Source organism: Vipera ursinii (genome assembly GCF_947247035.1).
Source record: "Vipera ursinii genome assembly, chromosome: 2".
NCBI classification, from domain to species: Eukaryota; Metazoa; Chordata; class Lepidosauria; order Squamata; family Viperidae; genus Vipera; species Vipera ursinii.
The window spans coordinates 80,967,040-80,994,452 of NC_139513.1; the positions used below are offsets into that span (position 1 = coordinate 80,967,040).

Consider the following 27,413-nt stretch of genomic DNA (forward strand, 5'->3'; position numbering starts at 1 on the left):
AAGATTCCAAGCCATGAGTGTCCAACCCTGGCAACTTTAAGGCCTTTGGACTTCAGCTCCCAGAATTGCTGGCTGGGGAATTCTGGGAATTGAAGTCCAAAGGTCTTAAAGTTGCCAACGTTGGATAGCCCTTGTTTTAAACTAGGCAAGACTTACCACTCCAATGCCTTCAAAGGCAAAGATGGCTGTACCAAAAAAGAGAGGCATTGTCTTCCAGGCAGCTACCATAGGCAGATGGCTAGGATTTGGAATGTCCTAAAAGGAAGAAAAGCAGATGATCTGTAGAAGGAGTTCCAACAGGAAGCAGTTGCAATCGAGGAAACTCTCTTATATGGAATCAAACCAACAGAATCCTCCCCACTCAGATTTTCTACACCAGTCTTTTCAACCTTAATATCCTCCTTATTTGCTAGAATTACCATTCCCAGAGCTCATAAAAGCCTTGTTGGCTACCATCTTGTGGAACTGCAACCCAAACTTGATAATTTCTTGCTTCACTGTGCCTGTATTCTGCCGAATTTTCAAAACCCTCTGGGCAATTATGCAGTTATAACATTTTTTTAAAAAAACAACAACTAGAAATACATACTCTGCTAAGGAAAAATGTAGGTAAAGTACTATAAACTGCCCAGAGAAATGAGCAGCATATAAATGTAATATATAAATAAAGAATAAATAAAATAAACCGCTGCAGAGATGGCAGTTAAATCAAAATGATGACAAAATTGAAAGAATGTCTCTTACAGGGTAGCTTTACACTGATTAGTAGCTACTGTACAAGTTCTCAGGCAACAGTTTTCCTCTGCTATATGTAGAAGTGATAGAAACTCAACTACTTCTATTCTTTCCCTGACTTCTCCTTAAAAAGGTGTTCGGTTTAAAAACATTACTATCTATGAATCTCATAGATCACTGAAAACAACAGAATACAATGCTCAGGTGGTCTTCCACCAGCTACCAAAACTTTTCTTACTCGACTCTTCCCTCATTAAATGAAATGCTGTCCCTCAGATACAAAAATCTACCAGTAAGAAATAATTCACTTGTGTCACTTGTATGTGAGAGAATCAAATCTCTTTGTGGAGTTATTTTTCATTCTATCCACAAAACAAGCATAGTATTGTTTCATGGGCTGGGCTTGGCCCACTCTATCTCTTCACATATTTATTTATTTATTTATTTATTTATTTATTTATTTATTTATTTATTTATTTATTTATTTATTTATTTATTTATTTATTTAGATTTATATACCGCCCTTTCCCGAAGGACTCAGGGCGGTTTACAGGATATTTAAAAGAAAATCAATAGAAAAGTTAAAACAAATTAAAAAATATTAAATGAAACCCTGAGAGAAAATAAAAACCCAGTTAAAATTAAAATTAAAAATTCTCAGCCTGGGCCAGAGAGCTCGAAGAGCCAGGTCTTCAGGTACCGGCGGAATGAACGGAGGTCGGGGGCAGTCCTAAGCTCTGCGGGCAGCTGGTTCCAAAGGGCAGGCGCGCCCACTGAGAAGGCCCTACCCCTGGGTGTCACCCGCCGGCAATCTTTAACCGGCGGCACCCTGAGAAGACCCTCCCTGTGGGAGCACACTGGACGAAGGGAGCTTGATGCTGGCAGCAGGTGTTCCCTCAAATATCCTGAACCCTCGCCATTTAGGGCTTTATAGGTCATCACCAGCACCTTGAATCTCACCCGAAGGGCAACCAGAAGCCAATGCAGCTTGCGGAGTAGTGGTGTTACATGGGAGTATCGGGAGACCCCCATCATGACTCGCGCGGCCGCATTCTGCACCAGCTGAAGCCTCCGGGTGGTCCTTAAGTGCAGCCCCATGTAGAAAGCGTTGCAGTAGTCTAAACGGGAGGTCACGAGCGCATGAGTGACTGTGCGTAGGACATCTCGGTCCAGGTAGGGTCGCAACTGGCGCACCAGGCGAACCTGGGCAAAAGCCCCCCTGGTCACGGCTCCTATGTGATCTTCAAAATATGACATTTGCTCCTTCAATTCTGCCATTCATAACCTCTCAGAAGTATTTTTTTTTCTTCGACCCTTCCCGACCCAGAGCCCTTCACTCATTTGTAGGTACCACTCTGTCCACCTGACGATCCCTCCTCTGTCCTTTCAAATTGTTCTTCCAGGTAACTTTTCTTCTAAAGTTTTTGTCATGATTATTATATTTCACCCGTCCAACTAAAATAAAACTTAAAACACTTGCCATGTACCGTGATAATGCCTTCCCCTTTGTAACCTAGCTTGATATTTAAATGACAAAGCACAAAGGCACTATATCTGTCTTTGAAAATATTTATTCCACATAATACCACGGACATCCTTATTAAATATATAGCGTATTCCATTCACCACTGAATTTTACTGCCCTTGGATCTGCAAAACCAACAAAATGGCAGCACCAAGTGCTAAGTAAATTCTGAAAAGAGTCAGTTTTATACATACCCGGACAATGTATTGGTATAACATTATCAGGCTGCTCAACATCAAAATATTGGCCACCATGGAGAAAATGGAAAGAATCTTGAGATTCTGGATGAAGACGAGCAATATCACAAATGGTAAGAAGGAGAGGATATATAACTGAGAGCTCATCGTTGGAGCCCTCAGAGCAGTTTCATTGGCACTGCAGTCATTGGTGGTACCATTGGCAGCAGATATAACCTGAATAAATATAATGATAAAAATAAATTGTTTATTAACCAGCTATCTTCCACAGAATTTGTAAAGTGATTATAATAAACTCTACTCAGCAGTAAGTTAACATGAGACTGCCGCAATCTGGTGCTACTCAGACGTGTAGGACTTCATTACACAGGATACAGGATTACTATAGTTAGTCCAACACATCTGAGCTCAGAGGGTGGAGAAAATCTCTCTAAACCACCCAGGATCACGTAAGTGTGCTGAGTGGTATAGGAATTTAATAAACAAATAAAATAAATTCTAATTCCAGCCCGAATTAAGCAGGATTTATAAGGGAAAGCATGCACACTCCAAGTACTTTAAAAGTGTGGTTAATCAAGCAGCACACCACAATACACACACTGATGCAAGGATGCTGAGAAAAACTGAGCTTTGATTCCCATTTCTCACACGATACCACTCATGATTTCATACCCAGACATTAGTTCAAAAGGAAAAGATGGTTCTGAACAGCCATGTAAGAGGACACCAACTGCCCTCTCTACAAAAAAAAGGATGTATCACAGCAGTCAGTACTTCATAAAATTAAACAAACAAAACGACTGCATTTGGCTTTAGCTTTAGCGCAAGCTTATTATTAAATCTGCTGAGACACTGGCACCATTTAGCAAATATTAAACTTATGATAGCAAGATCAGGATGAGAAGGGCTTGCCAAGTTATACAACTAATTATAGTATATTCAACTATGAAATTGAGTTGTTGACTTATGTCTCATGATTCATCATGTAAATGGCTCACAGAACATCAGCAACTCAGACAAAAAAACAATGAAAATATTTTTCTCAAATTCAAAAAGCAATGATTCCACAGAAGAAAACACAGCCTGGGGTAAAACAATGACACTTTTGTATTCTGCTTTCCTCAAAGATTAATACCGTTGAATCCAGCATATTCTTTAGGGTTTTTCAAGACATGCAGGAAGCACATCAGAAATGACGTGGCAAATTTCAGAAAATTGCATCTCATCTTTTCTAAATTTAGTGAAAATATTCTGCAAACTAATTTATTGGTTGTATGCATATCTTGCCATTCTTCTAAGAGAAGTCGCATACACAGAATGTTGTTCTGTTTTCCCCAGAACAACAATTTTTACAACGTGGTTGATGTGAGAGATGGTGACTTAGCACAAAATATGCTTTTATACCAGACAATACACTTGAACTTAAATCTTCCTAGTCCTAATCTAATACTGCACCATACATGCTCTCATTTCATCTTGGTCCAAGCATAGAAGGGTTTGTTTTGTTTCTGGGAAATATTTTAATTCAGAGTCTTTCTAATTGTAGCTGGATACATATATTTATGATAACCAGAGACTCAACTATGAGTCTCTTGCCATATACATGAAAGAGCTACATGAAAGAGCATGAAAACAGCTACATAAAAAAGTAAAGTTAGAACAGCGCTTATGATCCTGAATTTTTAGTATACTTGCTCTGGATATTATAACACATTTCTTTAGTTTGATTCTTACCTGTCTGAAATTGTCAGCAAGGAATACAAAATATACACAACAGAAACCCAGCTGAGTAAGAATTAAGAAAAAACTCACTAGGTACCTAAAAAACAAGACATACTGTAAGTATGCAAGATTAACAGTTGTAAATATTTAACTTTCCTGATGTATCAATTCAATCTTCTGCAATATTGCTAAATACAAGGCCAATTAAAAATGTAGTGCTCAGTTTTAATGAAAATTCAAAAATACGTTGGCAAAATGATATCTTATTATGCAACCAGAGACAGAATAAATCAAATAAAATAAAACTCCTGTTATTTGAGAATTACAATTGTAAATTTTTCACCACTATAGTATTATTTTTCTCAATGAAGTTGAGAAGTTGTTTCTAAGTAGCTAAGACCTGCTCTCAAAAACCTTGCCAAAATTGTGATGTAATGAATTTCTCAGTAGTTAAATTCCATAAAACATTTTAAATGGAAATGTGATTATTTTATTACTACTTGAATTCAAGTCAGATCTTGAATATGTCTGATGCTACACTATTATCTTCAATCTGCAAGATCTCAATTCTGTAAAGAAGATGCTCAGCATGGTTTGGCCAACTGTATATTCACCCTTGTATATTCACCCAGCTGGGACCTTCATAATTAGTTATATTTGGCAAGGAATTTAATAGTTGGTTCAGTTTAATAAAGTATAATATTTAATAGAGTGTGATCCCAACCTCCTTAATAGAGGCAGTAACCTGACCTAAAGAAGTCTTGTCTGGTTTGAAAGACCCAAATCAATCTTCCCTGATCTGAGTACTTCCTATGCACCACAAATGCAACTCATAAAATTCACAGCCAGCATAGCAAAAGAAATTTACCACCATTTTAAGGGACAATTTAAACTGATCACCATAGATGATACAAAACAGATATAATTAAGATAAGTACCTTCCCCAGATAGAATGAGTTCTGAGCCATGAAAAGGGACCGGCCTCTAGCCCATGCATGACAGCATCTCCATAATCCAGAAATGGTTTTTGATGCCTATTTGAAAAAACAGAAAAGAAAAACAACAGAGATATTTAGAATTGTAAACGATTAATCTGCTTTCTGAAAGGGCATCTGTTAGGAAAAACAAACTTTTGCAATCTATCTTGATAGTGGAAATCTAAGAACACAGCAGCACTGATTTACGAATATATAGATCTATGAAAGCTGTTTGCTTAAAATTATGGATATTTACCAGTCAAAAACTACTTATACTTATCTAATTCTATCACAGCAGCTCAGTTTGATAACTATAGGTCCTTTGGAAGGACCTGATGCCAAATCCAATCTAAAAATCTGGCTGACAAATCATACTATTTTATTAAAATGTATTTATTTATTAATAATTATTTATTGTATATTTATATATTTATATTAATATAAATTCTGTTATATTTTTGTTTTTATATATTTCATTGCACATTATAAAATATATATTTTAATAATCACAAAATACAAAGACCTGGAAATAGAAGTAGAATAACTGTGGCAAAAGCAAACAAAGGTAGTGCCAGTAATAATAGGCATCTTTGATGGAATCCCAAAACTTCTGGAGCGCTACTTGAACACAATCAACATTAACAAAATCCCCATCAGTCAATTTCAAACGTCAATTTTACTTGGAACAACTTGTTTCTTTCAACAATACTTTTAAAACCATCGATCAACATTTCCCTATCCCAGGTCCGAGGGAAGGACTCGACAGGTGGATAAAAATAACAAATCCAGTCTAAAAATCTGACTGATTGTGCAACCAACCATAATAATAAGTTCTCTCAGTGAGACACTATCATGACATGGTTGTGGGGCTTGTGAGAAAGATGAGAGCTATGACAGAGATTCAGCCATACTGGACAGGTGTCATCAGATGAGCCAGACAAAATGTGTGTCTCCAATAAATAATATAGTGAGACATAATTTAGACAAATCATACCAGATTGTTCATCAACAAGGTCACAAGGACCATGCTAGGTGCTGGACTTGATGGATATTTGGTAACAAATAGGCTACAATAATCAGGACTGTTGCCTGAGCAACCAGGGCCAGCATCCGCAAGACTACCAAAACAAATACAGACAGACATTATCTGTTCTTACAACCAAATCCACCAAGAAAAGAATATTTGAAAAGAATGTAAGAACAGTATCCAGAAACCAAAGTAACCGAACCAGGCCAGCAGATCAATGTCAACTTATAATACAAAATAATACATTCAGAGAAGCTTTGGAAAAACTGCAAAGGTCTACTCAGGGTAAAGAAATCAAAGCCTTGTTAGAAGTAGCTCAGACTATATATATATAGGCAAACCAGAGGGAGCCGGAGTAGAGAAAGCCAGCATAGTTATCAAATTATTTTTATTCCCAAACCAGGCACCCTCTCCTCTGCCTTCTCCTCAGAAAGAACAAAGCCCTGTAATTAAGGAGAAAAAAAACAAGAAAAATTGAAACAAAGAATAACTGAGCATCTAGAACAGCACAAAAACCACAGAACAAAATTGTCTGTGCTGAAGCTTGTTCCAAACAAACAGCACAAGAATTGAAAGATTGCAATATCAAATATTAAGCACCAGCCCACTGTAAGAAACAAATCAACTAATGTACAGCATGGATACAGCTGTAACTGAATACCTTGGAAACAATAAAGCAACAACCGCTATACCCAAGAAAATCAGCAGATACGAAGCTCAAGTTGTATGCCATAAGTAGAATCTCCAATTTCAGTGAAATCAGAAATTTTTCTACCAATTGTCAATACTGGGACTGCAATGAACCAGTCGATACTTGACAAAGAAGAAACAGTGTAGTGCAGAACCAACAAAAAATAATATATAATAATAATATATTAAATTTATATGCTGCCCTATAAGCTCTATAATTGTGAACCCTGAATCTGGGTTGTTTACAATTGTTAAAACATTAAAAAAAACAAAGAACAATATAAGAAACACAACAAGGCAACAAAGCAAAAGAAAATGATGGTTAAAAAAAGCAAACCCAGAGAAAAAATTCATATATTTATGCACGCTTAACTGCAGTGGCTATAATTCAGATTTTCTTTTTGTAATTTTTTTAAAGGATTTTATTGAATAGGGTTAGAGATAAAATAGGATCGGGTTAGGGATTAGGGTGGGGTTGGGATCAGGATTGGGATTGGGATTAGGACAGGGTTGGGATCAACATTGGGGTTATCCCCCAATAACACTTTCATTCTTTAACAAACAGGCTATTATCCGGGTACATATATTCAATTAACAATAGTTAATATAGTAATAGATAACTGTAGAGAATGTAATAAACGATAATCAAAAACAGTATCAGTTAATCAATACATGTCATTCTTCTTACTAATTTATATTCAAAATCACATATCACATTCATTTCTCACTAGTTCGTTTTCCTAACCATTGGTAAAAATTATCCCATGTTCTATAATAAACTGAATCTTCTTTCTCTTTAATGTGAGTCTATCCATTTCCAAACATTCTAACATTTTGTTAATTAAAACCTCTTCAGTTGGTAAGTTTTCATTTTTCCAGTATTGGGCAAATGCTATTTTCGCTGCTGTCAGTACATGCAATATTAAATATTCATTCTCCTTCTCATAATTAGATCCTAATATTCCTAACAAAAACAATTCTGGCTTAAATTCTATTCTCATGCATGTTGTGTGGAGTTTAATTTTTAGAAGTATCTTGAAACTTCAAAAATGTTGCCTGCTTCTTCTGCTGGACCATTGTTCTTTTCCATGTGACAATAAAATCTCTCACGCACAGAGGAAAACAAGTACAGCCAGTTTTCACCCGCATAGAAAAGTAGAAACTTCTGCACATATTAGAATCTCCAATACTACATAAACAGAGCAAAGGCAAAACATTGTAGGAAGAGAGATGCATTAATCTATGGGGGCAAAAATTCAGGAATCTGGTAGTAGCTTCTCTGGCTAACAAAACAGCTATTTTGGGCATTGTTGCATTGCTCTAGATCACGGGTGTCAAACTCGCTGCGTCACGTGTCATGTTGCGATATATTGCGACTTTTTTCACATTTGCCGGAGCTGGGGTGGGCCCGGCCTCTGCATGATGCAACCGGCCCGCGGGCTGGCAGTTTGACACCCCTGCTCTAGAAGTTTAGCCTACCCTTTCCCTGATGACTCTGCTAATACCAGCAGCAACAGGAAATCAAGACTCCTGAAATGGGTCACTGGGAAGAAGGAAGAAGCAATTAAGATTTCCTCCTTCCTTCTCAGAATACTGTTGCCATTAGCAATCCTGTCTATTTTTCAACTATCTTACAGAAAAACTGGAAGCACATGTTTACTTAAGCCTGCTGATCAATCTGATGAAGAGCTCATAACGACGAGACCCGCTGCTTTCTAGCTATTGAAAGCAGCGGGAAACCAGCACTCTGGTGGTTTCAAATGATCACCAGGAAAACCTGGGCAGGGTTCTGGAGCAACACATGTTAAGGTTGGAGGTGACATTAGGTCTACAGGTAGGTGATTCATAATTTAGACACAATGTAATCCAATAGAGTGCTAGTAGTGTTTCAGTATCAAGGTCAACTGAGCTTTAATTAATTACAGGTTCTCCAAAACGAGTCATTGTAATTCTAGCGCCATAGGAGGCTTCAGGAGAAAAGATGAGCACCATAAAAAACATGACACTTGGGCAGTTCAATTATCATTTAAAGACCTGAACCGACCCCAAAAAGTGGGGAGACAGGGACTAAGGGCCCATCTCCATAAGTAAAATTACCCAGTTTGGCTTTCTAAACCAAATTTCACTAGGTTTTGTTAATAGAAATCTGCTTTATTTCTGCATGCCAACTACCAATGAACCTCTGTGCTTGCCCAGGGATGGAGATAGCTCTGAAAACAGATGAATTGTACATCTTCTATCTAAATGGGTGGCTCAGGCTTCATTTTTTGTTTATTCATTTTAGTAGCATTTGAGAAAACCCAGTGTGCAATCTGAAGCCATTCCAGCAGCTAATGAAAGATAAAAAGGATTGTGTAATCTTCCCCCACATGACTAAGTGATTCCGTGCCTTCAACACAAGCTAATTCTTATTCCCTGATCTATATTTTGCTTTCTTTATCGAAAGAACTAGTTTGTCACTGTTATTTCAGCTGTTTTGTAACCACCATCATTTTCTTCTAGGGATAGCAGTTGTCGTAATTCCCTCTTACTTCTGGCACAGGTGGTGAGCGCATTTAACGAGGATGTCCATGCAATGTACTGCGATGATTCCAATCACAAGCAAGCAGATGGGACCCAGCTAAACAGTGAAAGAAAAGTAGAATTAAAAACGTACTCTTGCCACTGAAAAGATAAATGCAGGCTTTTAGTAAAACAGAACAGTTTTCAGCCAGTCTTGAAACAGTCACCATTCAGAAGAGGAGAGGGGGGAAAAAAACCAGAAGTGGATAATCTGAACTTTGAATTTTGGTACATCTACCATATACATATTACAGTGTTTATAAATTTTTTGGCTTAATTGACAAACCTTACATTAATTTGTAATCCTTACAAGTTTATTTTATGCCCCATGAATCTCCCAAAATTTTGCTCTCAAAATTCAACAGAAAACCACTCTTTTTCCTAATTATTGTGGCCATAAGTGAATTCTTCAAAATGCAAACAACAAAAGCTAAAAATCCAAGCATCTCTTTTCTGATAAGGTCTGGGCTACCTTCCATTGATTGCTAATTGCTGGAAAGAAACACCTCCTCACCCCAAATCTGTTTACTTGCACCCATGCCAAAATTTCTAAATCTCAGGAAGAAGCTACTTAATGATCAATTAAAGTGGAAAACATTCTTCTAAGATTAGAACAAGGAAAAGGGAACCAGGTCAACCTATTTTATATTTCAACTCTGCTAGATTTGAAGGCACACTTATATATATCAAACTTCAGCACTATAGGTGAATATTTATATACCAGAATGAGCAACAGAACCCTCCAATATGCTTCAAAAAGGAAAGATGGAAACTTCTAATATGCTACTATTACCTGGATTGCATATGGTAGAGGTCCCCAACCTTTTGAGTACCAGGAACCAGTTCCATGGAGAAAGTTTTTTTCAATGGACCGGACAGTGCGTGGTTTTGTGTGCTGCCTGCATCCCATGGATGGAGCTTTGCTTGTTTGTGTGAACCGGTTGCTGGACTGGGGGTTGGGGACCCCTAGCATATGGCCATGAATGTGTCTTAAATGTATCTTCCTGAATAAGCTACATTTAGACAGCTGTTTGTAGCATATTAAGCCAGAAACAAACCCATCTCTGTTTGGCTTAACACAAAGTAGGAATTCTGTATGAGGATGCATTGATTTGTTTGTGGATATGTGTTTAATTTAACACTTCTATACCCTGCAAAGGTTTGGTGAATTAATTAAGTTTATTTCTCTCAGTTTTCAATTTCCTCTCTCCAACTTCTAACCGTTTAAAAGAAGTTACACAAAATCTATGCATGAAAATATATTATTTCTTTTACTACAAATTTTTATACACTTTTACTAGTATAAATGTCTTTACAACCAACTTTTTCAACATAGAGCATTCTTGTGTTAAGTTTTTATTAATGCATACTTTTGTGGGAAATGCTTAATATAAACTATCAAAAAACAAATGTGTGTCAGTCTAGAAAATGTAAATTAGATAAATATGAAACATCTTTCTACTGTTTCTTCAGCATAGTTTCTATTCACACTCACTATATTAATCTTATTAATACTGTTAGTTCCTTTGAAACTCTTTTTTGTGCTTATTTTTTCCTGAAACCTATCTTTAATAAATATGACAGAAGCACCAAAAGCCAATGGATAATGAAGAAACTTGTAGCTCCTTAAAGAGAGGTTGGTTACAGCATCAGTTTAAATGAACTATAATTTACTCCATCAAATACATAAAACTACAAAGGTCCATAATTCACCATAACTCTTTATGCATCTGTTCAAGAATAGTGGAACCCCCAAACATGCATATAAATAGACATAGTCTTTCTGGTGCCAGAAGGTTGTGTTATACTGCAACACGCTTCTATTTTTATTTATTTTCTGGTTCTTAAACAATTGTTTTAAACCATTTTTCTATTATTTATCATGTTGATAATCCACTCACTCCTCCAGAGGTTTACTGAGGAGATGTTTCACTGGTTTTGATTCTTCCTCTTTCAAGCAGACCTCTCTGTATTAGTTAATTATGTGGTTTTCCCTCTCTCTCTACTTCCTCTTGATCCTGTTATTCACTTTGAATCTTTATTTCCATGCTGACACAAGCCATTCACTTTTTTGAATAGTCAGTGTGTCATCTCCTTTTCATAATAGATTTGCTTGCATTATTGCCATCCCGATGTTGTATTATTATTATTATTATTATTATTATTATTATTATTATTATTATTATTATTATTATTATTATTATTATTATTATTTGCTCTAGAAACAGAAATAGCATGAGAAAGGTAAGATTAATGTTAGTCCTTTGAGGTGGAATAAGTCAGGAAACAGTCTCTACAAGTCTGGCTGGAACTTAACTTTATTGATATAGGCCACAATAACAATATCTTGAAAGCTGACTGAGGTTTCCACTCTCTCCTCTTATACATTAGTCTAAGGATCAAGAGGAGAACTAATAGAGAACTAATAAGTCCTCTTCCATATCAGGTCTGGCTTCTTTCTCGTGTTTTCTCTTTTTCTTGGCCTTAAAGCATACTTTTGCAATCATTGTCTCTACTCTGCTTCTTCAAAACCATCTCCTTGGCTCTCTTCAGTTACCTACATTCACTCGTGCTAAGGATGTCAAAGTAATATAATTAGAATTGTGTCTGTAGCTAGTTCAGTTCTTTTATATACCACATACATGACATTAGAACTATTTTGATATAACCTAGTTTAACTTTAGTTTAAAACTCTTGAGGGCAGATGTCTGAAGAACTTTGAATTGCTGAGAGAGCTTTAATGCTCAAATTAGAGTCATCTTTAGTTTATGGAGAATGTATAAAATGTTAGGGTGCAGGATGTCCACATACTTGAGGATATGTTTTTCAATATTACAACCTACATACTTAATAACCTAGGTAATTATTTCACAGAACAGAAAGTAAATATATTACTCAGGCTGAGTTGAGTGAATATTATCTGATGTACAAACATGCACTTCCCAAATGTTAGATGGTTATCAATAGAACAAGATGAGGAAGACACTAAAAATACTCTAGCCTAGATGTTTGCCATGGATTTTTTCAAATTGCTAGAAAATGGAACAGAGGTATGTGTCTGAAGTCCTCTTTTTTCAATGTAAGCAAACGTATGATATGTTTTCTCTGTTGTAGCATGTATCCTGGATGCGGTAACTATTTTATAAGCAGTAAGGGGCCACTCATCATAATAAACTTTCTTTAATTAATTATCTTATTGCCTCTCTTCTTCCCCGGTTACAACAAGGACTTTTTAAAACTGATATGTGGCAAATCCCGCAGCATTTCCATAAACCTAGTTGATGCAGTAGTAGGAAAAAATACCAGTAACTGAAGGAAGTAATACTTTCCTCCACCTTTAACATCTTGATTATTCTTCTCTGGATCCAGGGCTACCAAAAATTAAGCTTGTGAACTGTCAACTACTAAAAATTATATTGCCAGACTTTGCAACAGTGACAGTTAGTTTAGAAATGATAGCTCAGAGGAGGAGCAGAAGAGATCGTGGTTTTTTTTCCCCCAGAACAAAATTTAACTGCCAACAACACAAATTTATTGCTTAAACAAGTAAGAAATAATGTAATGAAACTTGCAAGGCAGGTCTTTTTCTCATAGACTAGAATAGCCATGTGACTCCAGCAACTGAAACCAACCAAATGCAAAATTCTTACCACAATACCAGAATTTTTGATTGCTAACGGAAGTCCTAACAGGCCAGTGCCAATGTTTCCTTTCAAGAGATGTATTAAGGTTTGGTACCATCTGAAGGGGGGAAAAAACAATACAGAGAGATTAAGTCCTCCAAAGAACCCATGGTTATTTCTTCAACCTGAGGGATGTAGAACCTCCAATGTTCCAAACGTTGCAGAACTACAATTCTATAAGCCCAGGAACCACATATAAAGTCGAGGATCTCAGGTGTTGAAGTTCAGCAACATCTGGTGGTTCTGAAATTTTTCATCCCTGGATTAGGGCAAAAGAAACGAAAACTGAGGCTGAAAGATTGCACTGTCTTTGGAGGTGTGGGAATGGCCTATATAACTATGTTATATTAATTGCAACATACATGACAGCAACCAGACACCAATTTTACAGAAAGTAAGCAGCTGCCGTATCAATTGTTAACAGAGAATTGACTCTATGTCCACATTTTGGGCAAGGTAGCCCTGTAGCTTAAGCAGAACTAGTAATTCAATTGATAACATGAAAAGATGTCAAGACAAGCTTTCAAATAATATCACACTAGTAAGGTCACAGATACAAATTAAATCAATGTAAAGGTTAAAAAATGTCACAGTTTGTCCAAGAAGCAAAGTTGGTTTTGATTACAAAATCTTAGCTTTTCTTGCACTTAACTGATATAGATTAGAGATGCCAAATCAGGGACTTAAAAAAAAACCCTCAGGCTGAGAACATGGGTCATTACTTTATGGGGATTTCTGTGTGTCGTCTTGAGCAAAGAGCAGATTTCCATGTTCAGAATGTTTGGCAAGAAAATACTTATAATGGACAAATCTTTAAAATGGGGAAGCTGGCAAGTCATAGTCATCTGAAGTAGTCAGAGGCCAGAAGAAAATAGACTTTAAAAAACTGAAATGTTACATAATTCATAATGAAATAATTCATAATCAGGGTACAAGTCTGTATGCTGTATCCCCAGTAAATTTAGTAAATGTATCTGTGAATGACCACTGCTTTAGCTTTTTATCTGTAATCTGAATAGGCCCTGGCATGATGCCTGCACGCTTAGCCTATGCATTTAGATGCAGACTGATTCTAATGAAGAATAAAACCACTTACGTTGTTCCATTTGTTTCTCCAAATCGTTGATAGGTTGATGGACTGGAAATATTGTTCAAGCCATCTGGGAAACTGCCATCGGGAGTCACATCTGTTGAACTGTAATCATTGTAGTCTTCATTACGCAACCTCTTGGTGGACATTGTGACTGCATTGGGAAAAGCAGTATTAGTAACCGTAGTATTTACTAACTCAACATTTCCCCCCTGGGGTTTTGTAGCCTCAATTACACAAAATTTCTCTAGATGGACCATGGCTGTAGCACAGGTGTCCTGCTCCTATGAATGGAATAAATTCTGGCAGATAATTATATATGTAGAGTGCCACACCTTCTGACCTACACAAAGAGTTGCAACAGGAGCATATTAAAAGGAAAACTCCAGATCAAAGGAACGCTTTGGGATCAGCACTTTATTATAATTACCACTGAAGTCAAAGTGTAACACTTTCAAAGTCCAAAACACCCACACTTTCTCCTCACGGGCAAGAAATAGCCTCTCTGAAATTCATTCACCCACTACTACTACCTTGAAGAATATCAGCACAGATTTCTGCACTTTGCAAACTGCAGCATTTCTATCCAATTCTCCCCAGCCATTTTGTACTCAGAAAAGAGGTCAAGTAAAATCGTAAGGGTAGCTTTCTATCAACTAGTTCAGGTGATGTCTCTTTGAAGTGTGATTAGACATTAAATCCCAGAATTCCTATGCAATCTGGCCGGGCTGGTAGGCAATTTTATTTATTTATTTTATTTATTTATTTTATTAAACTTATATACCGCCCTTCTCCCGTAGGACTCAGGGCGGTTCACAAGGTTTTTAAAACAATCCAACAAATTACATAAATTAAAACAATTATAATGATTAAACTAACCTTGAAACTAAAAACCCCAATAACAATTAAAATACAATTAAAAACCCCACTTAATATTCTCAGTCCAGGCCAGAAAGCTCGAAGAGCCAGGTCTTCAGGTCCCGGTGGAATGAGCGAAGGTCAGGGGAAGTCCTCAGCTCTACAGGTAGCTGGTTCCAAAGGGCCGGCGCACCCACAGAGAAGGCCCTCCCCTTGGGTATTGTCCGCCGGCAATCTTTTACCGGCGGTACCCTGAGAAGACCCTCCCTGTGGGAGCGCACAGGATGAAGGGAGCTTGATGCCGGCAGCAGGTGTTCCCTCAAATAGCCCGGACCCAGGCCTCAGATATCCCGCCCTTCTCCGAAGACTCAGGGTGGCTTACAATTTAAAGCACAAATCAATTAGGGCTTTATAGGTCATCACCAGCACCTTGAATCTCACCCGGAGGGCAACCGGAAGCCAATGCAGCTCGCGGAGTAGAGGTGTTACATGGGAGTATCAGGAAACCCCCATCACAACCCGCGCGGCTGCATTCTGCACCAGCTGAAGCCTCCGAGTGGTCCTCAAGGGCAGCCCCATGTAGAGAGCGTTGCAGTAGTCCAATCGGGAGGTCACAAGCGCATGAGTGACTGTGCGCAGGGCATCTCGGTCCAGGTAGGGCTGCAACTGGCGCACCAGGTGAACCTGGGCAAAGGCCCCCCTGGTCACAGCTCCTATATGGTCTTCAAAACTGAGCCGTGAATCCAGGAGGACGCCCAAGTTGCGAGCCCTATCAAAGGGGGGTAACACCTCACCCCCCATCATTAACGATGGAATGGACTGGTTAGTCCGAGATGCCGGTATGCACAGCCACTCAGTCTTGGCGGGATTGAGACGAAGCCTGTTTCTCCCCATCCAGACCTGGACCGCCTCCAGGCAACGAGACATCACGGTGAGGGCATCACTGGGTTGGTTCGGGGTGGAGAAAAAAAGTTGGGTATCAGCGTACTGATGATACCCCACCCCGAAACCACGAATGACCTCGCCCAGCGGCTTCATATAGATGTTGAACAGGAGGGGAGAGAGAACCGACCCCTGAGGAACTCCACAAACGAGAGGCCTCATAAGAAGCTGTCGCCTTGAAGACCACAATGAAGAAGAATGAACTAGAGGAAAAACAGTGGGTGTCAGATTTTAGGGATTAAAAAAACAACACATGAATTCTCCAACCAAAATTATGACAAAACTTTTTACTCATCTCCTTTCATAGACCCTCACTCAGATACAAAGACAGAGTGAGATCAAACTAATTTTGATCACATTGCAATGACTTTTAGTTGATTCGGCATTCATTTCTTTCGTCCAACTTTTAATGTCAGTTATATTGTCCAATTCTCACTCTGCCAGACAGAAAGGGTATACTGCAGATCCCATTTTTTAAAGAATTTTGACTGGTAGGATCCAGGAAGAGAGCCTCAACCTCCAGAAGTGAGGCAGCCCCCCTCCCTCTTCTGGCCTTCAGAAAGAATGTTAAGACCTCTGTCTGCCAAATGGCCTGGGAGTCAAAAATGTGATACGCAACCCTGGTATGGTTGGTCTCATGAGACTGTTTTCTTTACCTTGTTAACTTTTAAACTTTTAATATTCTAACCCCACCTTTTAAATGTTTTTAACATTGTTCTTATTTATGCTTTTGTATTATCTGTTTTTTTGTTTTGTTTTTTACTGTGAGCTGCCCAGAGTCATTGAAGTGAGATGGGTGGTGTACAAATGATGAATAAAAATATATTTCCTTATTGCTAAAAAGCTTTCTCTCACGAAAATCTGGACAAAAGGAAGATATTTTACTCAGATCAACGTTTGGTTTATCCAAAGAAATAGAACTAATAAGCACAAATACTCGAAGTGCAGGAACTGGCTGGGTAATATTATATTGGCTGTGATAGAAATGAAATACGTTTTGTCTTAGATTTAATTTTTTAACTTTATGACTTTTCTTGGCAGTCATATCATCTTTGGTGATTACCGTATTTTCCGGCGTATAAGACGACTTTTGAACCCATGAAAATCTTCTCAAAAGTTGGGGGGTCGTCTTATACGCCGGGTCGTCTTATACGCCGGAAAAAAACATAAATCAGTCGAGCATCCCCGTTCTTGCAAAGCAACTTCAAGCCTCCTTAGTCCAGTCCCCCCTCCATCGTTACTCTCCCTTCCCACCCCCAAGAGCCTCTAAGCCCCTTCCCCTCCCCCTTGCAAACGCCAGACCCCGGGAGCGGCAGGAAGCCCCTCCCCCTCACCCAAGCGGCATCTGAGCATAAGCAGAGCACGCCCTGCTACCTGCTATGTCTCCCGGCAGACGCCCGCATCCGGCCTCGCAACCAGCCACAGAAGCCCGCGCCCGGCTTTCCTTCCCCCCACCCGCACCCGGCTACCTGTTCCTGGGCCCTGGCCCTAGCCGCGGGCCAGCTCGCCAGCGACCAGGCCGACAGACTCCCAGCCACCAGACGCTGCGCTTTGGGAGATGCTCCCCGGCGGATCGGGGAGGGAGCGCCCGCCCGCCGCCAGGCAGTTCCAAGTTTGGGAGAATTCCGGCGGGCCGGGGAAGAGTGTGCCTGCCAGCCCATTCCAGGAACTTCCGGGGACTTCCGGCAGGCCTGGCGCCCCTCTCGCCCGCAGACCACGCAGCGGCCCTCGCCAGCCGGCCTCAGCATGGCCGCCCCAAGCCCGCCTCTCCAGCGCGTCTTCCGAGCCCACCTGGCTGACCGCCTCCTGGGCGGGGCTTGGCTCCAGACGTGTGGCTGCTCCGTCTGCAAATGTGCTCTCAAATGGGTGGGGGGCTTTTCCTGCATGGTCTGCGGGCGAGAGGGGCGCCAGGCCCGCCGGAAGTCCCCGGAAGTTCCTGGAACAGGCTGGCAGGCATGCTCTTCCCCGGCCCGCCGGAAGTCTGGCTTTCCACCATCTGCATCAGACGGGGCTGAATCGGGCTTGTGTCGGACACTTGACAACTGGCATGTAAGTATTTTCCGGCGTATAAGACGAAAAACCTTAAAAATCTTCTTAAAAGTCAGGGGTCGTCTTATACGCCGGGTGGTCTTATACGCCAGAAAATACGGTATGTCTTTTGGGAGCTGTAAACTGCAAAATTCTACTTAGAACAATTTGCGTGCTATATTACTGAACAGATCATATTGTACTTATATAAATATGATGTACTTATATATACTTACAATGACCTTAGCAGGAAGCTAGCCCTCCTTCAGATATAATGTTAAGCACAGAGCGCTCTATGAACCAAGTCATTGTGCCTTGTTCAGCAACTGTGACATGAAAGATCCTGACCCAGCATTATATATAAACTGTTCTTCAAAAATAATAATTAAGAAAAATAGGAGCACTAATATTGTACTTATATAAATATGATGTACTTATATATACTTACAATGACCTTATCAGGAAGCTAGCCCTCATTCAGATATAATATTAAGCACAGAGTGTTCTATGAACCAAGTCATTGTGCCTTGTTCAGCAACTGTGACTTGAAAAATCCTGACCCAGCATTATATATAAACTGTTCTTCAAAAATAATAATTAAGAAAATTAGGAACACTAAACGTGTTTTTTCTTCCATGAACATCAATTCCTCAAAATCATGGGTTTACGGTAGCTATGAACTCAATTATTTAATCAGAATTTTATATTGATTTTTCCAATTTATGTTCATAGGGTAAACTTGAGAATAAATTGGAAGGGAAACTATTTCCTTCCCAGCTTTCCATCCTTCTGAGGTTGGTAAAATGAGGACCCATATTGTTTAGAGGTAATATGCTGACTCTGCAAACCACTTATAGAGGGTTGTAAAGCACTGTGAAGCGGTATATAAGTCTAAGTGCTATTGCTATCTTGAATCCAAACTTGAATTTGCTATATTTGCAGATTCAAAAGAGGTACATGGACACTCCTTCAGAGCTATATGTTAACATCAATTCATCTGAGTTGATGACCGAATGCTATTTTTGGATTGCAAGACATCTTAATAGAAAAAACTGGACACACTTGGAAGATCTGTTCCTGGAAAATAGAGGCCTTGCTAAGAAGATAGGATGTTTTGAGACTTGACTTTTAAAGGCCCTTTCAGGTCTATTTTTTCCTTTTAATGTATGACCACAATGTTATTATAAGTAAATAAGAAATAATAGCTTTATAAAATGGATTTTATTTAACAGTTTTAGTTACATACAGTATTATCTATTCACATTTAATTACTATATCAAATTAAACACAGTTGACGCCTTTAGGGCATTCTAAGGATATATTGATACTATTTTTCTATAACATTTTAATATGATAACCATGGACATAATCAGTCGCCAGTTCAAGAAATCTTGCTTAGTTCATCATTAAATTACTGAGACTCCAACTGACTGATAAAAACAATGATTTGAGAGAAATGAATCTTTGAGCTATTAAGAATTTGCTACTACTCTGCTTTGGGAAAGAGGTGATGAAATTAGTCTTAAAGAATTAGCCATTTTCTCTTCTAAAACAAATTTGGAAAAACTGATCAATTGGGCTAGCTTTGGGGAAAAAAGACTACCTGTCCTATAGTTCAAGCAAAGATAGTTTTCATGTATAAATAAATACTGAATATTTCATGCAACAACATTTTCTTTATTTAAACTTATTGGCCACCTAACTCCAGTGGATTCTGGGCAGCCTACGGAACTAGGGAAAAATTAAAAAAATCTAAAAACATTGAATCACATTGACAGCTCAGACTATAATAATCTAATGGAGAGCAAAACAATGAAACAAAACAGGGCACTGAAGGAATAATATACATCAGTCTCAGCCCTAAGAACAAAGTCAGGTTTTCAAAGTTTTCAGGAACCTCTGGAGAGAAGGTGCCAAATAAAAAACAGACAGTATCTGTAGCTACACAGACTTTCTATAGTTTAATCTTATTATATCTTGGGGCAATAAACAAAGTGACAATCTCTCTACTAAAAGATGGCTGAGGGAAAATACTTTTATACTGCCAAGCTTGATCCACTGTAACATTTGAATCTGGGAACAGGTAAAAAGGCCAGCCAGTGTCTGTCCCTGACCCCAACAATAAAGACAAAAAGGGAGGATGTACATCAATTTTATTTAGTTTGATCAAAGATCAGTAACAAAGAGAAACAACCTATCACTCCATCCTGACTCCCACAAAGATAAAATGATATTTAAATACCAACATAAAATTTGCTTAAAGAGGCCAAAATGAGCACATTACTCAATAGAATCTGGATTCATTTTGTCAGAAGATATTGATGGCTGCTATGCAAAATGTTGCAACATTCTGTGTCACAAGGTTTTTTTTCCTGACAAAAGGAAGTTAATGTGAAATGTGTTAAACCAACCTGGAACATGTAATAAAAAGGATAATACATTAGCCTTATTAAACAGTCATTAAAGCAGAAACTATGTAGCACGAATGGATGAACAGCAACAGCAAGGAACCACATGGACAAGTTCAGCAAGCTACAAGCTCTATATTTTTCATATTGTTTACCTACTGAAGATAAGATGTTAAATGTGGCTCTAAAGGATAATGTTTGCTGATTGGCAAAATCATGTACTATTTGTTCTCTGTTGTTCTCTGAGATAAGAATAGTTTCGCTTTGATATCCAATGCCTATAAGCTTTTTTTCTGATTATTTTCTTATCTAAGGAAAGTTCCAAAAGATGAAGAAACTCTACAAAGAGGTCTCACAGTGAGAGTTTCTCCAAATTTATTTGAGACCATGAAGACTAAAATTGGCAGATGGCATAAGAGGAATCAGTCCTGTAGAGAAATAATGGCATTTAGGCCAAATATATTATTCACAGCCATGCTCTTGTTTCAGTCTTCAGCTGAGCAGACTCTAATCTCTGGATTGCACTGGATTCACACTAGTAACACCAGAAACACCCACAAGATGTATCACTTTCCTCAGTAGCGTCATCATAAGTTCCAGATTCTTTCACACATGTATGTGAGAGCATGATACAGGTACAAAAAATACATCATTTCAGTGCAAGGCTGCCTTAGTCATTTGCTCCCTCTTATCTGTCTCCCCCCCCTCCTCCCCAATTACGGTAGATATTGCTGTGAGTCATGTTCTTATGAACTTAGTCTATGGTAACTGCAATAACTTGTAGTTTGGATAAAAATCCATCTATGAATTACAGAGCAATCACACTAAGGGTCTAACAAAAAGTTGTTGCAAAGCTGCACGAATGCATTGCCCACCTTTCAGGCAGAAGAATTTTAGAATCACTGAAGTTTCTTTGAGCTTGTAACATGACAAACTCCGTGTATGTTTTTACGACCTCAAAATTCTGAAACATTACTAGAATATATTAAAATTCCACATTTGCTCTGCTGTCCTTCTATTATCCATCTCAAATTTAGATACTTTTGCAAAAGCTATCACTTTAATCTGCTGAAAACTAATTACTAGCTGGTTTTCCTCACAAAACTGTGCTAAGTTACTATAGGCTCATTTAAGGCTAACTGAGTTAAATTTTGCATTATTATAAACAGCAAGAATGACACATTTACTTCTGCTATTTTGAGAGGCTGCAAGTTTGAATCTGAAAATGTCTTTGTAAATATGTTTAACTAAGATTGAATAGCAAAGGAACTAAAATACAATGCTATTCAACTCGCTTATTTACCAAGATCTGAATTAACGATGACACTTGTAGGTTACTGATAGCACCAGTTTGGTCTAGTAGTTAAGGCACCCACTAGAAAATAAGAGACATTTGAACATGAGTTCAAATCCTGTCTTACCCAAGAAAGCCAGCTGCATGACCTTGGGCCCATCACTCTCAGCCCAACTCACCTCACAGGTTGCTCTTGTGAGGAAAATAGGAAGAGGAAGGTGCACTGGATATATTCACCACCTTGAGGTAATAATAATAATAATAATAATGATAATGATAAGGATAATAATAATAATAATAATAATAATAATAATAATAATAATAATAATAGTGATGATGATGATGACAGGATATGAATAAATAAATATTCTAATTTGGGAATCTTCAGATAGTTTTGAAAAAGAAATATTCAAATGAACTATGTATTTGAGCAATCATCACATCCTGTGCTAAGCATATTTGGCTATTTTGAATAAAAGGTGAAAATATCCATGGCATCCCTACGAGCCAGACCATATACCGATGCCAACCAATCCTGACCTGGCAATGAACATTTGAGAGATACAAAAAGACCTCTTAAGCCTTCCCTCCCATTGACATCCAGGGTGAAATTAAGTGTGTCCCACACTTAATATCAGACACCCAAATAAAAACCAAAAGAAATCCCCTCAAGACATGGAATTTTTTGCACATGCTTAAGACTCTCCAGATGTAGACCTGTCACCTAAAACTGACACCAAAACATATAAAAGATATGAGCATTATCTCACCCTGCAGGTGAAAAGGTGGCACTTCATCCCAGACTCAGCACAAGCCTTCCAGGCAAACCATCTCCACAGCACTAATAGGGCCTAGACTTTCCTATAAATATTTCCAAATCTTGCTTTTAAAGCATGCCATCTTCAAAGGCAGAACGGTGTGTTATTATTTGCTGTCAAATAAATTCAACCTCCACTTCAAGTAGGTATCCTCTGCTCACTTACCCAGGCCAGAGCAGATCAGAATTTTCTTCTAACAGGCCAAGAATGCTGAAGAAATTTAGGCAACATTTAATCCATCGGGAAGCACAGGGGTCTATGAGCGAGCCCCAATGGTGCTTTTTCAGGAGGCAACTGGACTTCCTTGTTTTTCTTTGAAGAGGTTTTGCTTCTCATCCAAGAAGCTTCTTCAGCTCTGGACTGGATAGTGGGGAATGGAAGGACTTATTATATTCCTTGCAAACAGCTGGTCATTTGCATTCTTTTAGAGCAGGGGTGTCAAACTCAATTTTATTGAGGGCCGCATCAGCATTGCGGTTGCCTTCAGGGGGCCGGGTGGGTGTGGCCTGGGTGGGTGTGGCCTACTGGGTGGGCATGGCTAAAGTGCATATGGCCTACTGGGTGGGCGTGGCCAGCTCTACATCGTTTGCATCAAGGGTGCCTATGGGGGCCTGGGCAGGAGTGGGACAGATCTGAGGGTCTCTGGCAGAAGGAGGGTCTCTGGGCCAGGGCCAAGGCAGCGGGGGCCGTTCCCTCACTGTTTCCAGGGTGGCTTTGCGGGCCGCATGAAACCACTTCACGGGCTGGATCTGGCCCCCGGGCCTTGTGTTTGACATGTCTGTTTTAGAGCCCCACCCAATAAGCTTGTCAGCTTCTCGGAGAACAGGCCACTCTCTTTTTTACTTACACACACACACACACAGAAGAGAGAGAGAGACAGAGAGAGAGAGAGAGACAGAGACAGAGAGAGAGAGAGAGAGAGAGAAGGGAAGTGCAAGTGCCTCTTTCTGTCTCTCTCTCTGCAAATGACGGAGGACTGGGAGCCTCAGGAGAAGACTGAAAGAAACGCGGGTTGCCGACCCATGATCAAGTCAGAACTGAAGAAGCTTCTTGAATGAGAAGTGAAATCTTCAAAGAAAAACAAGAAAGTTCAGTTGCCTTCTGAAAGAGCACTTTTGGGATAACCATGACCTAGATTATTGAGAATCTCCATACACATCTATAAGCTAGCATTTGCTTAATAGGCGTGAAGCATTTTAGATCAAACAGCAAACAAGTATTGTTTAGGCTGAAATGTTGACCTTTACAATTTCAGATTATATGACAAAGAGTTGTTTGTACTAAAATTTTGATTAAGCCTTCTGATCTTCTTTGCTCGGTTGTAAAATATTCGAATTGGCCTACTGATATCTTGTCACTGTGTAGAGATAAAGCACTACTGTAGAAATTTAAATATAACATCCACAGGCATTGTCTTATGTAACTTTATACAACAATATCTGAAACTCTAACCAAAACCCACTTTCTTATAAATACATTTTTAAAAAATAGGCACGTGGGGAGCCAGGTTTGTCACAGAATCCATCCCCATTGCTGAATCACAGGGAGTTTCTTTTATTTTCAAATATATCATGAAATTTATCTTCTCAATGTCAATTATTTTTTTAAAAATGATTGGAAATGGCCCCAAAACAATTTATAACATTTAATAAGCAAGCAACATTGATCATTCCTAGTACATGGCAGAAGTATTTGTTTTGCCAGGCAGGGCAGGAAAGCTCTCCAACAAATCTGAGTTTGGATAGTTATTCAGTAACAATTGAATCAAATAATCCTCCTAGCCCACTAGAAACATAAGGAGTGAACTAAAAGAACACATACACAAGATTTTTGTTATACTCCTACGCACCAGGACTTAATGTCACCCTATAATTTCTGTAAAAATGCACAAGAGCCCTACTTTGAAAATTAGCCAGTAGAGGCACTTTATCACAAGTAGATTTTTTATTTTTTATTTAAGATTAGAGACTAGAAAACAGCAGGAAGCACAAAAAGGCTAATTCTATCCTAAACAGTAAACTACGAAAAAAAAATAAAGAAAAAGAACCCTGCTAAGGAAAGCAGAACTTGGAAAAATACCAGACGAACATTTACAACCTTAGATAAGAGAAATGTTAGCAAAGCAAAAGGATCTTTCAGAGATCAAGGGTGACCTATATTCTTGTCCTTTTTTGACCGCAGTCCAAAACACAGCATTCAAACACCAACTAAACTACAGAAAACTGTCTTCGGCATGGATAGAGTATTCAAAACTCAGTACAGCTTTAGAAATTATAATTCTAGAAAGTTTCCTGCTCCTATATTATTGATAATAATGCAATAGTAGTGCAAAAGACAGATGCTATGGTTTACTTTATTTGGTTATTGCCTCCTAAAGATGGTCACTGTTATGGGAAGCTGTAACTGAAGACCAACTTGCTGAGGTGAATCACAAGCTGATGTATTTTCACAAACAGAGAGGATATTATATTACACTTAGGCTCCAACCTTCCCCTCTGTTCTCCAGATGTGTTTAAATTCTGGAAAGTCCTGGACTGGTTCTCACTGATAGTACAAATGGAAAACATCGCTGAACGAAAGTGGTACTTAGGATCAATTCTCACAGTCATGTGGTTACAATCCAGGCACTCAGTGACATGCTTGCAGTTATGACACTATGGTCACACAATCCCCATTTGCGACCTTCGCTACCAGCTTCTGACAAAGTTAATGAAGAAGCCGGCAGAAAGTTGCAAATGGTTTGATCTTGTGATCTCACGCTTAACAATGGTGCAAGATTTGCTTAACTAGAAACGCCGGAACTGCCCCTCGCTAAACGATGTGGTCACATGTCACACTTTGTGATGTCACTATGGAAATTCCAGTTGTTAAGTGAGGACTACCTCTTCAGGTCTGGAGAACCTCAGTTAATAATAATAACAATAACAATAACAATAATAATAATAAAAAAGTTGGAAGGGACCTTGGAGGTCATCTAGTCCAACCCCGTGCTCAGGCAGGAAACCTTATACCATTTCAGGCAAAAAAAGGTTGGAGAGACCTGTTTGAGATTCTTAGTTTGACAACCCTTCTTCATTGTTCCTGCATCCTACTTTGGCTAATGCAGCATTCCTGAAACTCTCTATTTGGGGATTATAGAAGTAACTATTAGATCTAGCTTTGAAGCATTTTGTAAGTTGCCTCCAGATCACTTCCCTAAACAGGAAGAACTTCATTGCAGAAACATATTTTACACACAAACGTACCTACCTACACATGCACATAGAGTCATTATCTATACCCAGCCTGCTCCAATAAAAATATTTGTACAGTGCTGATACGCTGCCTTTTTCTTTTCCTTGTTCCTTTATTCACAACTATTCCAATGGCAATTATTCCAACATGCATCAAACATTGTTCAAAGCACGATATTTATTTAGACATCCTAATGTAGTTGTCTCATTTTTACCCCTTTCCTAGTACAAGAAGATCCATAGTTTCCAACCGGTTACATATATATCATTTCTGTAAACAACTATTCAAATTCAGTAGGGAAAAAACAACCCAATGCCTTTCACTTGCTTGGTTTTCACTTTTTTAACAAACGCTGTTCCCGTGATTCATTTCCCCAGATTTCACATAAACCTACTTCACACGCAAATATTTTCTCAGCTGCTATCTGCCGGACGACCCACTCCCCAGCCTCCAATTGCCCACCTCCCATCCCCCGGATCTGCCAGCCTTGCGGACCGCCGCACAGCTGGGAGAAAGCCGGGCGCTCCTCTGCCTCGGGGCCACTGAATGCTCGGCCGCATCAGCGAAATGAAAGCAGCTTAGAAAAGCAGCCTCGCTTGTTTTCCCCGTGCACGCAGCCAAGCCTCTAGTCCTCATGCCCCCCTGATCCTCCTAACCTGTCCCCGCCCGCGCCCTATCAGCTGCCAGCCTCCTTTCGAGCCAAAGCCAGACCCACCTCCACCATTAATCTCTTTGCCTTTGCCTTTTCACCGGCTTTCCATTTTGGCCCCTTCCTGTGACAGGTCATCGGATTGAACTTGCTTTCTCCCCTCACGTGACCACGCCGGGTCCGCGGCCGACGTGTAGATGGTGGTGTGTGACGCTTTTCGGGAAGGCGGAGTTCTCCGCCCGGCTCGGCAAGTCAACTTCCGCCCAAAAGGACTAAACGCGCCTTTGTTTCGTGTTTTTTTTTTGTTTTTTTTAAAATCTTCACGCTGCCGACTGCGGCTTGGACTGCTGCGCCCCTTAGAGGGACGGCCGTCCGTTGCAGCGCTGTTGCTGCTCCTGCGCTAAGCTCGGGCGCGGGTTTTTCTTCTTCCTTCTCCCGCTCTGCGGCGGCGCTTCCTGCAGGAGACGCGGTGGCCAAAGCCGGGCCCGCCTCCGGCTGCGGTTTAGCTGCCTGGGATTTTTGCCAGGCAAGACCTGGCTGCTGCTTCTTCTTCTTCTTCTTCTTCTTCTTCTTCTTCTTCTTCTTCTTCTTCTTCTTCTTCTTCTTCTTCTTCTTCTTCTTCTTCTTCTTCTTCTTCTTCTTCTTCTTCTTCTTCTTCTTCTTCTTCTTCTTCTTCTTCTTCTTCTTCTTCTCCTTCTCCTTCTCCTTCTCCTTCTCCTTCTCCTTCTCCTTCTCCTTCTCCTTCTCCTTCTCCTTCTCCTTCTCCTTCTCCTTCTCCTTCTCCTTCTCCTCCTCCTCCTCCTCCTCCTCCTCCTCCTCTTCCTCTTCCTCTTCCTCTTCCTCTTCCTCTTCTTCTTCTTCTTCTTCTTCTTCTTCTTCTTCTTTTGTTTTTTTTATTAAACAGTTTTACAAAAAAAGATTTTACAATACATCCCCAAAACCTACCCACCCTAAACCACCCCCCTTCCCCCCCA

The 27,413-nt window shown here is 39.3% G+C and overlaps 1 protein-coding gene across 3 annotated transcripts in view; it reads right to left on the minus strand.

The window, feature by feature from the left end:
- LOC310635425 (proton-coupled amino acid transporter 1-like) overlaps positions 1 to 27,194 on the minus strand; it is a gene marked incomplete at its 5' end in the record, with an annotated part of 31,914 nt that extends 4,720 nt beyond the window's left edge. Inside the window, 8 exons of one of the 3 annotated variants that reach the window (XM_083354354.1) lie at positions 157 to 255; positions 2,455 to 2,673; positions 4,192 to 4,276; positions 5,118 to 5,213; positions 9,405 to 9,493; positions 13,086 to 13,176; positions 14,215 to 14,362; positions 26,506 to 27,194. In XM_083354354.1, coding sequence (XP_083210480.1) covers positions 157 to 255; positions 2,455 to 2,673; positions 4,192 to 4,276; positions 5,118 to 5,213; positions 9,405 to 9,493; positions 13,086 to 13,176; positions 14,215 to 14,357 — 822 coding nt within the window. Of the gene's footprint in view, positions 1 to 156; positions 256 to 2,454; positions 2,674 to 4,191; positions 4,277 to 5,117; positions 5,214 to 9,404; positions 9,494 to 13,085; positions 13,177 to 14,214; positions 14,469 to 21,865; positions 21,961 to 26,505 lie in introns of those variants that run through there. The other 2 variants (XM_083354353.1, XM_083354352.1) reach the window with 2 other exon arrangements.
- Positions 27,195 to 27,413: the final 219 nt, after the last annotated feature.